At 46.2% G+C, this 12915-nt stretch overlaps 1 protein-coding gene across 1 annotated transcript; it reads left to right on the top strand.

The window, feature by feature from the left end:
• Window positions 1-9679: 9679 nt before the first annotated feature.
• LOC119299381 (la-related protein 6B-like) lies at window positions 9680-11519 on the top strand. Its single transcript, XM_037576612.1, has 5 exons — window positions 9680-9691; window positions 9770-9817; window positions 9899-9967; window positions 10708-10848; window positions 11029-11519. Exons 1-5 carry the CDS (start codon window positions 9680-9682, stop codon window positions 11347-11349), a joined length of 591 nt encoding a protein of 196 aa, XP_037432509.1. The 3' UTR covers window positions 11350-11519.
• The last annotated feature ends 1396 nt before the right edge of the window (window positions 11520-12915 follow it).

Here is a 12915-nt window from a genome sequence, read left to right as displayed (position 1 = left end):
GCTCCTATGTCACCCGGTATCCCTTTCTACCTCCTTTCGTGTGTGGGTGTTAAACATTCTCAGATTGGGCCGAGACTTGTCATGCAGCCTTGGTTTACTACCGGTAGACCGCCTGTCAAGTTTCGTGCCATTTGGACTTCGTTTGATACTCCAACGGTTAACCGAGAGACCGAAAAGGCCTCATGTGTGTTGCAGCCCAACACCCTTCCAAAGTGGCCCAAAATCCACCTAAATCCTCTCCATCACCTAGGCTGTTCGATCACGACCGCGTGGCCGAAAACTGTGCTCAATTTGGAGCCTCCTAGCTCCCTCTACCTATATATATGTGGCTCTCCCCGAATTTTCGCGTAGTCCAAACCCTAGCAAACTCCTCCCCGGGCCGCCGGACAATTCCTACCACGCCGGCCGGACATGTCCACCGCGCCCTCCACCTCACTCCGGCCAATGAGGGCCTACCACATCACCCGCTGCCGCCTCCCGCGCCAATCGCGACACGCCACCTCAGCAGCGCTTCCCTCCACCCGCCGAAGCCTGCCGGGGCCCGGGCGAAGCCCTCTCGGCCCATCTCGCCGCCGCCGCGCTTCGCGGGCGCCCCGCCCGAACCCCGCCAGCCGCCGTCGCCCGCGGTCGCCGGACCTGCTCGCCGCGCCGCCGCGCCATTCCACCTACCCTCGTCGCCGGCCTCCTCCTGCCGCCCCGCGCCGCCACGGCTCGTCGCCGGCCCCGTGCACCGCCCCACGCTCTTCTCCTGCCGCTGCCATCGCCGGAGTCACCGCTCTCCTCGCCGGAGCCCCGCACCGGCCGAATCCATCGCGGGTGGATGAGATCCACCCGCTCATCCATCCAAACGGCGCCGCGTCCGCGCCTGGACCGCTCCGTCCCGTTCGCCTCCGCCCCGTTGACTTTCCCAGAGAGGTCGAAATATCTCTAAGTCCCCAGATCCCAGTATTTTTCATGCCACTTTCATCGCATCATAGCTTCATCACCGTTGCTCCGATTCGTGTGCGTAGCATATCAAAATGTTCGTCTCGATGAGTACTTCATTTCATCTCATTGCATCATTTTCATTTGAGCTCATCTTGATGCCCGAAATGCTGTTGGAAGAGGGCTATGTGATGTTAGTTTCAGATCCGTATCAGCATTGGCTCATTTGTCATTTTTGCCCTGATTAATGTGTGCATGCTATGATCTTGAGCCCTACATGAGTTTTGAAGTATGCCATGCCATCTTTACATGAGTGTATGCCATGTATTTTTGTGATCTTTGTGGTGACTAGCACAAGCATGCAAAGTAGCTTACTTAATGTTGCTGGTTTCAGGGACTTAGAATATTTTCTAAGTCCTTGTCCTGTTTATATTAGTATGCCATATGTTCATGTTGCTACCGAGTGATCCGTGCCTCTTTTGAGCATGATCAGTAAGGATGTTTTGTAGAGTTTGTTGTGATCTATCCATCCATGTCTTTGTTTTCAATTATGGAGCACCCTAGCTTGAGTCAATCGAGCTCTACTTTTTCTATAAAATGTTCCTGGCAGATTGTTAACATGTTTAGCAATTTTGCCGAGCTTGTTGTAGTTGATCCGTGCATGCTATGTTGTTGTTCTTACCATGTCTAGCTTCTATGCCATGTCTACTTGCTGGGTGCATTCTTAGTTTGTCATGCAATACCTTGTGGTGAGTGCATCGAGCTCGTAAACATGCCTACTTGATGTCTGTTTTGCCATGCTCCAGTTTTTCAGTAAGTCTGAATCTGTTTATGTAATTGCTATGTTCACATGGTTGCCATTATATTTTCTGATCCCTTTTGGCTTATGGTCAGTAAGGGACTTTTGTTGCATGCTTTGAGTAGCTTCATGCCATGCTTTGCTTTGCCATGATATGTTCCTGTAGCATGTAGTTATCTTGCTCTAAACATTGCTTCCTGATGTTAAATTCCTGACTTGTTATTTTCACCAAGTCTGTAACCTGTTATCTTTTGCACTTTTGCCATGCTTGTTTAAACATGCTATTGTGTGAATTAGCCGTAGCTCAGTGTTCATCTTTTGTCAAGCATCATGAGTGGATCGCTGCCATGTATTTTGTTGCTATGTTTGAGTGCATTAGCTTAATTATCTTGATGCATTTAGATGGCTTCATGCTGTTAATCGCAGACCGGTGCCATATTTGTTTTGCTTGCCATTTCCAAACCGTGCATCCGATTCCGGTGATCCTTATATCGATTTCGACCGAAATCAACTCCTCTTTCCAGTGACACTCTTGGATTTCCATGTTGAGGCCAGGTTCAATCATTCCTTTCCCAATCATGCATATGCACCGCATCCCGCATCCCGCATGTCATGTCATGTTTTGCATCATGTTGTTTGTGCATTGCACGTGGTTGATTGTCTCTTCCTTTGCTTGTGTTCTTGATTTGGGTAGAGCCGGGAGACGAGTTCGTGTTCGAGGACCCGTTGAGTATGTTTACGAGGATCAAGCTTTCGTCTTCTCGGAGAACTTTGCAGGCAGGATGACCATACCCTCGAAATCACTTCTATCTTTGCTTGCTAGATGCTCGCTCTTTTGCAACGCCTATACTGCGATACCTACCACTTGCTTATCATGCCTCCCATTTTGCTAAGCCAAGCCTCTAACCCACCTTGTCCTAGCAAACCGTTGTTTGGCTATGTTACCGCTTTGCTCAGCCCCTCTTATAGCGTTGCTAGTTGCAGGTGAAGATGGAGTTTGTTCCTTGTTGGAACATGGATATTTTGTTGGGATATCACAATATCTCTTATTTAATTAATGCATCTATATTATACTGGGTAAAGGGTGGAAGGCTCGGCCTTATGCCTGGTGTCTTGTTCCACTCTTGCTGCCCTAGTTTCCGTCATATCGGTATTATCTTCCCGGATTTTTGCATTCCTTACACGGTTGGGTTATAATGGGAACCCCTTGACAGTTCGCTTTGAATAAAACTCCTCCAGCAAGGCCCAACCTTGGTTTTACCATTTGCCTCACCACCACCTACTTTTCCCTTGGGAGTCACGCTCCCGAGGGTCATCTTATTTTAACCCCCCCAGGCCAGTGCTCCTCTGAGTGTTGGTTCGAACCGACTAGACCGCGGGGCCACCTCGGGGCAACTTGAGGGTTGGTTTTACTCGTAGGATGTATCATCTAAGTGTGCCCTGAGAACGAGATATGTGCAGCTCCTATCGGGATTTGTCGGCACATTCGGGCGGCTTTGCTGGTTTAGTTTTACCATTGTCGAGATGTCTTGTAACCGGGATTCCGAGTCTGATCGGATTGTCTTGGGAGAAGGAATATCCTTCATTGACCATGAGAGCTTGTGATGGGCTAAGTTGGGACACCTTTGCAGGGTTATGAACTTTCGAAAGTCATGCCCGGGGTTATGGGAAGATGTGAATTTGTTAATGTCCGGTTGTAGAATACCTGAACCTTATCTTAATTAAAATGCACCAACCGCGTATGTAGCCGTGATGGTCTCTTTTCGGCGGAGTCCGGGAAGTGAACACGGTGTTGGAGTTATGCTTGATGTAGGTTTCTCTAGGATCACTTCTTGATCATAGATTCTCGTCCGTGCTTTGCCTTCTCTTCTCGCTCTCATTTGCGTATGTTAGCCACTATATATGCTAGTCGCTTGCTGCAGCTCCACCTCATACCTTTTACCCTACCTATAAGCTTAAATAGTCTTGATCGCGAGGGTGTGAGATTGCTGAGTCCCAGTGACTCACAGATACTTCCAAAACCAGTTTGCAGGTGCCAATGAAACCGTTCAGGTGACGCAACCAAGCTCAAGGAGGAGCTCGATGGAGATCGTGTTCATTGTGTTGTTCCATTTCCAGTTGTTCAGTAGTGGAGCCCAGTCGGGGCGATCGGGGACTTTGTCGCATTTGGGGTTTATCTTTATTTTGGTTCTGTAGTCGGACCTTGAGTGTATTTGGATGAATGTAATGTTTTATTCATGTAATTGTGTGAAGTGGCGATTGTAAGCCAACTATGTATCTTTTTCCCTTATGTATTACATGGGTTGTGTGAAGATTACCTCACTTGCGACCTTGCTTTCAATGCGCTTATGCCTCTAAGTCGTGCTTCGACACGTGGGAGATATAGCCGCATCGAGGGTGTTACATAGGGCCTTCATGAAGATCTGCATGCCGCCATGCAGGTGCTTGCTGATTCGGCCTGGAAGCTGCATGTTGCCACGCAGGTGCCTGCCTAGCTGGTTGGGCTGGCAGCTGCATGTGAACGGCGGTGGAGTCTTGGCTGGTGCGGGCCTGGCTGGCACGGATGAACGTTCGCTACTTAACCGAAAAAATAAAAACCGATCTATCCTAACCAAATTGAAACTAAAAAAACCGAGAAGTAACCGGCGAACTGGTACGGTTTTTACCGGTTAAACGGGGTTCGGCCGGCGGCGGTCAACGACGAGCGGGGCAACAGCTCCGGCGAGATGGGGTGGGGCGGCACGGGGCTGCGCGGGTGGCGACGACGAGCTTCGAGGCAGGGCGACGCGGCGACTAAAGGCGGCGGCGTGGCTGACTCGGGGTCCAAGGGGGCCCGGGGTCGCTATATATGGGGGGGGGGGCGAACCTCGGGGGAGTACCGAGCTCCCATGGCTCCGGCGACGGAGTCCTGCCGGACTCGGGCAAGGAAGGCGGTGGCGCCGTGGGCTGGGCTGGCTCGGCTCGGCCGGCCCAGTTCGGGAGTTTCTTTTTAAATAATTTTGCCGAAAAAGAAAAATCGAAAATAAAATAAATAAAAATCTAAAATCCCAAAAATAATTTTCACGGTCCTCTACTAATATTTAGGACAACATGAACATTTTTCTAGGCTAAAATACAATTTTTAAAATGCATTTTTTTCCTAATTTACCCGAATAAAATCTCAAATAAGATCAAATAAAATACATATTTTTATTTAAAATTAAATTTCCATTATTTCCTCTGTTTTGAAGAAGTCATATTATCTTCTCTCATTGTTTTATTCATTTCAAAATAATTGGAAAAATAATTTCAAATAAAAATCACTTTGACCTAACTTACCAAATTTGAAAATTCAAAAATGGAATTTTATGAAAACCTCAAACTCTCTCAAATGGTCCTTGAGTTGCTTAAGGTCTCTAGGATCAAAATATCCAAATAAAGCAAATTCAAAAAATGCAAGAATCATGGATGCATATGATGACCTAATTGATTAACATCCAATTGAAAATTGGGATGTTACAAACCTATTGATGCGGAGCATCCTACGGACATCACTATGTCAAGAGTCCATTCGGCAAGTGACACGTGCGACATCTACTTCACATACACAAAGGTGAATCATCTCCTTTACACGTGCTCACTTGACCCCTTTGAGGATGGTATATTACGTGTCACTCCACTCGTGTGCATGCATAGGTATTGTCGGAATGGTACGAGCGACGAGGAGGAGTGCGAGCGCAAGTGTACAACTACACCATCCGCGAGGGAAGCCTGGAAGAGAAGACGAAAGAAGGAGCTGCAAAGTCTACAGCGACCGGACGACCGAAAGCCGCCGGACGTCCGACCCTCTACAGCCGCCGGACGACCGACGGATACCAGACGTCCGACAAGTCCCAGGCACCGGACGTCCGACGCTCATCGGAAATCCGGTGCCACCCATCCCGAAGCAAAACGACGGACATCGGACGCCCTCCGGAGGACCGGACCCCCGCGAGCGACGGGACTTTCGACGCCAACCGGACGTCCGACCCTGCCTGTGCGCAGTCGGGCCTTTGGCCTTGTATCTCTCTCCCACTTACCCCTTCGTGGCTTAGACTATAAATAGACCTTCCCCTCATCCTTTCTAGGGTTAGCAAAGTGATAGCTCATTTGATAGAGAGCTTTGCTCCTTGTACCACTATACTCTTGAGAGAGAGAGAATACTACTCCATTGGAGGCCAAGACCTCCATCTAGGAGAAGATCCTGCGGGATATATCGTCAAGACCCCCGTGTGGTAAGATCCTTCTAGGATTCAAGTCCCCATCTCCTTTGGATTTGGGATGAACTCTACCATCAAGACCTCCTCATGGAGATGAACCTTACCTTGTATCTTTCCCTTTGTTGTTCATGTACCTTGTGGATCTTGTGTGTTTGATTGTCTAGTGGATGTGTGATTGGACTTGTTCTTGAGTGTTCCCCCTTGTGTTTTCTCTCCGTTCTTCCCCGTGTTCTTCGTGTTCTTCGCGGGATCCGCTCCTTTCGTGAAAGATCGGCCGCATAGGGTTCCACCCCATCATCTTGGTATCATGAGCCATGTTGATCACGATTTCGGAGCCTCCCCTCGTTGTTTTCTAGCCTAATTTTGTTGTGTTCTTCCCCAAATTCAAAAATCCCCACCAAAAATAGCCCCAATTTTTTTTGTGATTTGTTGGTTTGACGAAGTTTTGTTGATTTTGATCCGTGGATTTGCTTAGTTTCAAGTGGATCTAGCATTTGCCAAATTTCCCCATCTTTCACCCACGAAATCTCCTCAATTTTGACCCCAAAATCCCCATTTTCCGCCCAAAATCGCGTCCCGAAACTCGCATCTCGAGTTGACCCCGACCCACCGGACGGCGGACCTTTCACGGACGTCCGGAGCCCCTGGAACGACCGGACGTACGACCTCTTCCGGACGACCGGAACCCCTAACCCGAGCCTAATTTACGGATTTCCGAGCCCGCCCGGACGTCCGGCCCCCGGACATCCGACCTTGTCCGGACGTCCGTAACCTGTAGTTTCAGATTTGAGCTGATTTTTGTTTCGGCCATAACTAATTCATCCGGAGTCTGATTATCGCGTTATTTAGCTCGTTGAAAAGCTCTTGACATCCCCCTTCCCACAAAAATACCACCAACATCTTTTGACTCCATCAATTTTTGACAATTTTGGCATCTTTGCCTAGGGCTTCCACCACATCATCCGCTACTCCATCACCGACTTCCGCAACCTAACCAATATTGATCCCCATCGCATTAGTGGTTGCTTGAGGAGTGATTTGAGTCTCCTAAGGTGTCTAGGCTACTTAGGGATGGTTGCTTCTTCATCAACCACCACCACCACCATAACTTCCGCGTAGGCTTGACCACTATACACTCCCGCCACCCCAACTTAACCCAATTTTGTTTGAGTTGTGAGTTGTGTCACCTAAGGTGTTTTAGCTACTTAGGGACCGAGCTTCCTACTCTGACACCGTGTATAGTCCACCACCTTACCCTCCATTTCCGCATTGCGTACTCCACAACCCATCATTGCATTGCGAGTCGAGCTGAGGTTGAGACTCATAGACTAATCGTGGCTACTCTAGACTACTGCTGGACTAGTCGACATGGTACTATAGTACTCAACTTACAGTACTCAATTACTAAGGCCGGTTTCAACTGTCTCCCTTGTTATATTGTACGCCCTTCGTCTTAAAATAAGTGTATAGTTGAGACACTTATTTTGGGGCAGAGGGAGTACAATATAATAAGGGAGAGGAACACAGCAGCAGAGGAGGACAGCATGGGAAGGAGCACAGCAGCAGTGGAGGACAGCAAGGGAGGAGCATAGCGGCAGAGGGGCAGATCCAGGGGAGGTGTAGAACCAATGGAGGTAGAGGAGCGGAATGCTCCTGACCACCGCTGGGGGTGGCAGTGGCCTGGTCCCAGGAGGCTGGAAAGCTAGGGTTGCATTTTACCCCTCTTGCGGGCTGCTGACTTATTGAAAGTGCTAGTTATTGACTAGAGGGGGGGGGGGTGAATAGGCGTTTTTTATGATTGTCTTCGAAACATGCAATGTCTTCGAAGATGCGAAAGCAAAACAGTAATTAAACATGATACATCGAAAGATAAACTACACTAGGTATGCTGGCATGTCAACACAATTGAAGTGAGAAGCGTAGACATACACAAACAAGGCAACACAAAATGTAGATGAAGTTAATGTGAAGACAAAGATGTACATAGAGAGAAAGATCCGCAAATCTTGCCAAATTACTCGGGTAAGTCTTTAAGGAAGGCTTCCAAACCTTCACAGACTTCGTTCACCGGCAATCCACAATGACTCTTGGATGCTCAGAACGCGATGCGACGCCTAACCGGCTGGAAGATGACAGTCTTCAAGTGTAACAAGTCTTCGGTTCACGTGGAACAGAAAGGCTTCAGTGATGCTCAATCACTTCGGGCTCTGAGTGTTTTGGATTTATCCTCGCAAGGAATCTCTCTCAAAGGCTTTGGAGGTGGGTTGCTCTCAAACGACAACAGCCGTGTAATAAGTCCGAGCAGCCACCAACTAATGGTGGAGGGGGTGGGCTATTTATAGCCAGGAGGCAACCCGGCATGATATGACCGAAATGACCCTGGGTCATTGGCCAACCGACACGTGTCCAACGGTCAGTCGGATTTCAAACACATGCGGCAGCTTTACTTGAGTATACAATTATCTAAGTAGTTTTATCAATCACCAATACATATACGTACTTGAAGCTTAGCTCTGGAAGCACCTCCAAATCCTTTTTTTCTATATTATACCTCCAAATCTTTCATCAGGACACGTCGTTTTCTTCATAACTGTCTTTAAACATGTTCATATTGCATAATTTGTGTCAATGTATAAAACCTAGAAAAGAACCAAACAATTATTCCCTCTGTCCGTGTTTATTGGGCCTGAGAGCCAAAGCGCAAAGATCAAGGAAGAGCAATAAATCTCCTAAATTACCCCGTAATTGCCCTATTAATTAGGGATGCTAACCACCCCAACGCATGCATTGGCTACGGCATGCATGTCCAATCAAATAGGACCGTGCGCTGCGTACCATGGAGTGACTCGGGAAACCGCGGCATAACTGACTTGGTATTATATTGAGGACTTAAAAATAGGGACAATCTTTGGTGGCTCTTGGGCCCAATAAACCCGGACGAAGTATGTGGTTTACAGTTAATACAGTTGGCACACACGAGTACAAAAAAATACAGAATTGTTTTTGCAAATTGAGGAATCCCAGAACGCTCATGTTACATATTCTGATTCGTATCTCTTCCATGTGAGACCAGTGACCTCAGATCATCCCGGACTTATGTGCTGGAATAGCTTTGTTATGAGTTGAAGCAGCCTCAGCTACTATTCCTACTAAGGAGGAGTTGCCTTTTTCAATTCCCTCCCTTTTGCAGGGCTTAAAAGGAATGAGCTAGATCGCAGGTATTTGGATACGAGGTAGTTGCGGGGTCTAGTCGAAGTGGTGCGAAAGTGTACAAAGGCGAGTCTCACTTTAATGAGCCAAATACGAGTTTAGGTACTATGAATATAAGTGTCTCTGAAACCCATGAAATTGCATAAGTTGTCAGATATGTTAAAATCCTAGATATCTCTCAGCAGATAGATCTGTAGTAAAAAGGTTTAAAATGTCACTTACAATAGCCCTGATCAATCTAATCAAATGGACTAAAGACCTCCCTTTTGTTGTCAGGGATTGTTCTAGTTGCATTTACAACACTGGCCACAGAGTAATCTGGACAAACAGTGTCCATATGTTTCATTTGCATGGCCTCACAGATTCACAATACTAAGCCGTAAGATCTTCCAGTCCACCTAATGGGTCATACAGAATTTGACGTAGGCATCCAGAGGTCTCATTTGGTTGTTTCAATATAGTCAACAATTGAAAACGGTGCAATATGTTTATTATTTGAAAATCTGTCATGTTTCCAATAGTTTTGTGTATACTTTTGTGTTTGCAGTAGTTCATATTCATTCCCTTGCTAACAAATTGTATTTTTCGTTGGAACTAGCTGCATGCTTTCGTGGAGTATGAGACTCATGAGGATGCTGAGAAGGCAGTATGTGTACTACATGATTTTGAATTCCGAAGCACAATGTTTGTGCTGTGTTTTGCCTTGATGTTGGTTGATTTGATGCAGATTCTGGAGCTGAATGATGAAAGGAACTGGAGAAATGGGCTTAGATCACGGCTGCTGAATACTTGCATGGTAGACACACATACTGGGATCGGCTATTCATATATTGTCTCTAGTTTACCACTGATATATTTAATGTTAATATGTGCACTTGTGTTTATCTGTCATATAATATATAAGTGATAAGCTGATATACTCGGTTAAAAGCTTCTTTAGATTGTGTGTACTTGTGCCCTAGTGCTTGTGTTCAAATCGGCCTCAGCAATTAGTTTTGCTTTTGCTGATATATATATATATACACAACGATAGTTTTGCTTTGCTTGCCAATGACTTACTATTGTGTCAACAACCTCGTCACCATCTGTAATCAACTGTTACAGTTTATGTTCTCTATTTGGGTATCAGTAGTGAACGTCAATATACTTGGTGTTTGTTGTTTCACAAAATCAATGTGGTAACTTCTGCAAAAGAAGTATATCAAATATGTATGTCAGTATGTCATGGATTGCTATCTACTCCCTCTGATCCATAATAAGTGTGGTTTTAGTTCAAATTTGAACTAAAACCACGACACATGGGTTGCTATCTACTCCCTCCGATCCATAATAAGTGTCGTGGACTAAAACCACGACACTTATTATGGATTGGAGGGAGTAATTCCAATGTACTCCCTCCGCCCCATAATGTAAGATGCCTTTTGACTCTAGTGTAGTGTCAAAAAACGTCTTACATTATGGGTCGGAGGGAGTAACTTATAAATATGATGTTTCGGCATTCAGTATTAATATTTTTTTGGTATGATTTGGGTGTAGACAAAGGGTCCAGTAAAAGGGAAAACGGGAGGGCATGAAGGTGATGGAAATGGTGAGGAAGACGTCTCCACTTCAAACCAATCAAATGAGAGACAGCTTGAAGGATCCTTTCAACTGTCAGATGTATTGCCAGAGCACCTGGTAAGAAATCTTGGTGTAATCTACTTGACACAGCACATGCTTATTTAAAATTAAGTCTCACTTGGATGTGAGGTAAAAGTGTGATCATCTAAACCCCAGAAATATTATTCTTCCAAACTTAGACGCCAGGAAGTCGGGATTATTGAATTTCAGTAACCTTACCACCCTGATATTGTGCAGTTTGATGAGAACAACAGTGACAAGCAAGGTCCAAAGCGTGGCAAAGGTCGTGGGCGTTGCGGTAAAGGCCGAGGCCGTGGCTACAATCAACTGAACAACAATCATCATCACATTCACAATGCCAGCAACCATCACCAGGTTATCAACAGTCGTGGCAGCCATCCAGTCGGGATACCACCGAACACCCAGCTTATCATGGTCGAGCAGCTACTACCTGTGGCAAACAAACAGCCTCCTGGCCCACGTATGCCTGATGGCACTCGTGGTTTCGCCATGGGCAGGGGGAAGCCATCATCAGCTTCTTGCACTGTCGAGCTTTAAACCCATTGCTATGCTCTCATGTTGATATAGATGGTTTCGAACCTAACCTGTTTCTTGCATGGATGTGTGCTTTGGTATTTTTGGACTCCTCGTTGTGGACCAATGGTTGATCTCTTGTACTTGAAAACTGGAGGTGTGCCGGTGTGTGTCATGCGGTTATTGTAGTTCTACCTTTTAGGCTTTGTTCGTTTAATCCCCGCCCCCGCCGGGATCGGCGGGGTTTTGGCCTAATCCACGTGCTTTTGACCCCGGTCGGGGTAGGATCCCGACCTACCTTATATGCGTCTTCGGTTAAACCCGGCCGGGTTGATATCCCATCCAAATCATCCCAAACCACAGGGATTCCACTGGGTTTTCACCCACGTCTCCCCACCCGTGGAATAAAACCATAGTTTTTTGTGGTCATACGAATTTAGTGTATTCTTACACGATGTATAATGCTGTATCATTGATATATATGCCCGGTTGTTCATTTCTAATATTATTATTCTGTGCTGCTATTTGCAGCTTTCCATTGGAAGATCATTTGTTTAGTGGATATGGATGCGATGTTGCTGCCCATTTGATCCGTGAAATTTTGAAATCAATGCACGATTATTTTATGATCTTTCTTTGCTAGCTGGTCATCAATGCTTTGATATCAGTCCTTTGATGTGGACTGACCACCCTTTTTTGCCAATGCAGTGCATCAATCACTACGGAAGCGACATCGGTGAGATTAGAGTTGTCTGTTCTATACAGCAATAATTTGATCATGGTCGGAAATATAATAATATTGTACATCGGTGATTGTTGATTAGGGTCGTTTTTTGACTTCTAAATATTCAGAATTCATGTTATAGTTTGATATTTTTTCTTCTAAAATATCAACTTGCAGCAAGCTTCTCATATAATGTTTTGTTCTGACGCAACAAAAATACTGTTATGCGGATTTGGTGCTTGGATGTATGAAATTTATAGCAAGTTTGTTGTGTGTGTGATGTTCTTTTGATTTGGTGCAAAGAACAACGATAGGTGGTTTAGTTGATTTGGTGCTGAAGTGTACAAAGGCCATTGATGGGAGGTTGCCGGGGACTAACCGAACACATATTGTTGTACAGGGATTAGCAGGGTTTGTTGGTTAGGGGATTGGGTGACGAGCTGGGGATCACCAAATCCCTGTGTGGGTCTAATCCCCTAGAGGTTTGGTTCCAGTGGAACCGAACAAAGCCTTAGGGGTTTGCTATTTCGTTAGCAAGGCGGAAAAAAATGACTGAAAAAGAAGTTGAAGAGTGGAATTGTAGATCCTTGTCGAGACTTTCGTGGTATGTGACTTAAAATTAGAGACGAAACGTCGAAAGGAGGCGCAAAGTATCTTCCTGTATGCTGCAGGGCTGGGCACATGAGATCGCCCTAGCCAGTCGCCGCCTACCCAAAAGCTAGGGTTTCTCTCCCTCTTGTTGGTGCTTTTGCCGGCCCGCCCCGTCTCCTGTGGCCTTAGTGTCATGGGGGCGGAGTGGATCCTGGCCCTTGCCGGTGGGAGGGTTTTGTTTTTAGATTTTTTTTCAAGATTTGTTAGGGTTTGTG

The sequence above is a fragment of the Triticum dicoccoides genome, chromosome 5A (assembly GCF_002162155.2).
Source record: "Triticum dicoccoides isolate Atlit2015 ecotype Zavitan chromosome 5A, WEW_v2.0, whole genome shotgun sequence".
Lineage (NCBI taxonomy): Eukaryota > Viridiplantae > Streptophyta > Magnoliopsida > Poales > Poaceae > Triticum > Triticum dicoccoides.
The sequence above is the reverse complement of the archived record's forward strand: the minus strand, read 5'-3'. Positions and strand labels throughout refer to the sequence as shown.

Excerpts from the sequence above, each read along its gene's own strand:
- LOC119299381 (XM_037576612.1), top strand. Across the intron at positions 9,818-9,898 it reads ATGAGGATGCTGAGAAGGCA|ATTCTGGAGCTGAATGATGA; the intron begins GTATGTGTACTA and ends GATTTGATGCAG. Across the intron at positions 10,849-11,028 it reads ATGTATTGCCAGAGCACCTG|TTTGATGAGAACAACAGTGA; the intron begins GTAAGAAATCTT and ends GATATTGTGCAG.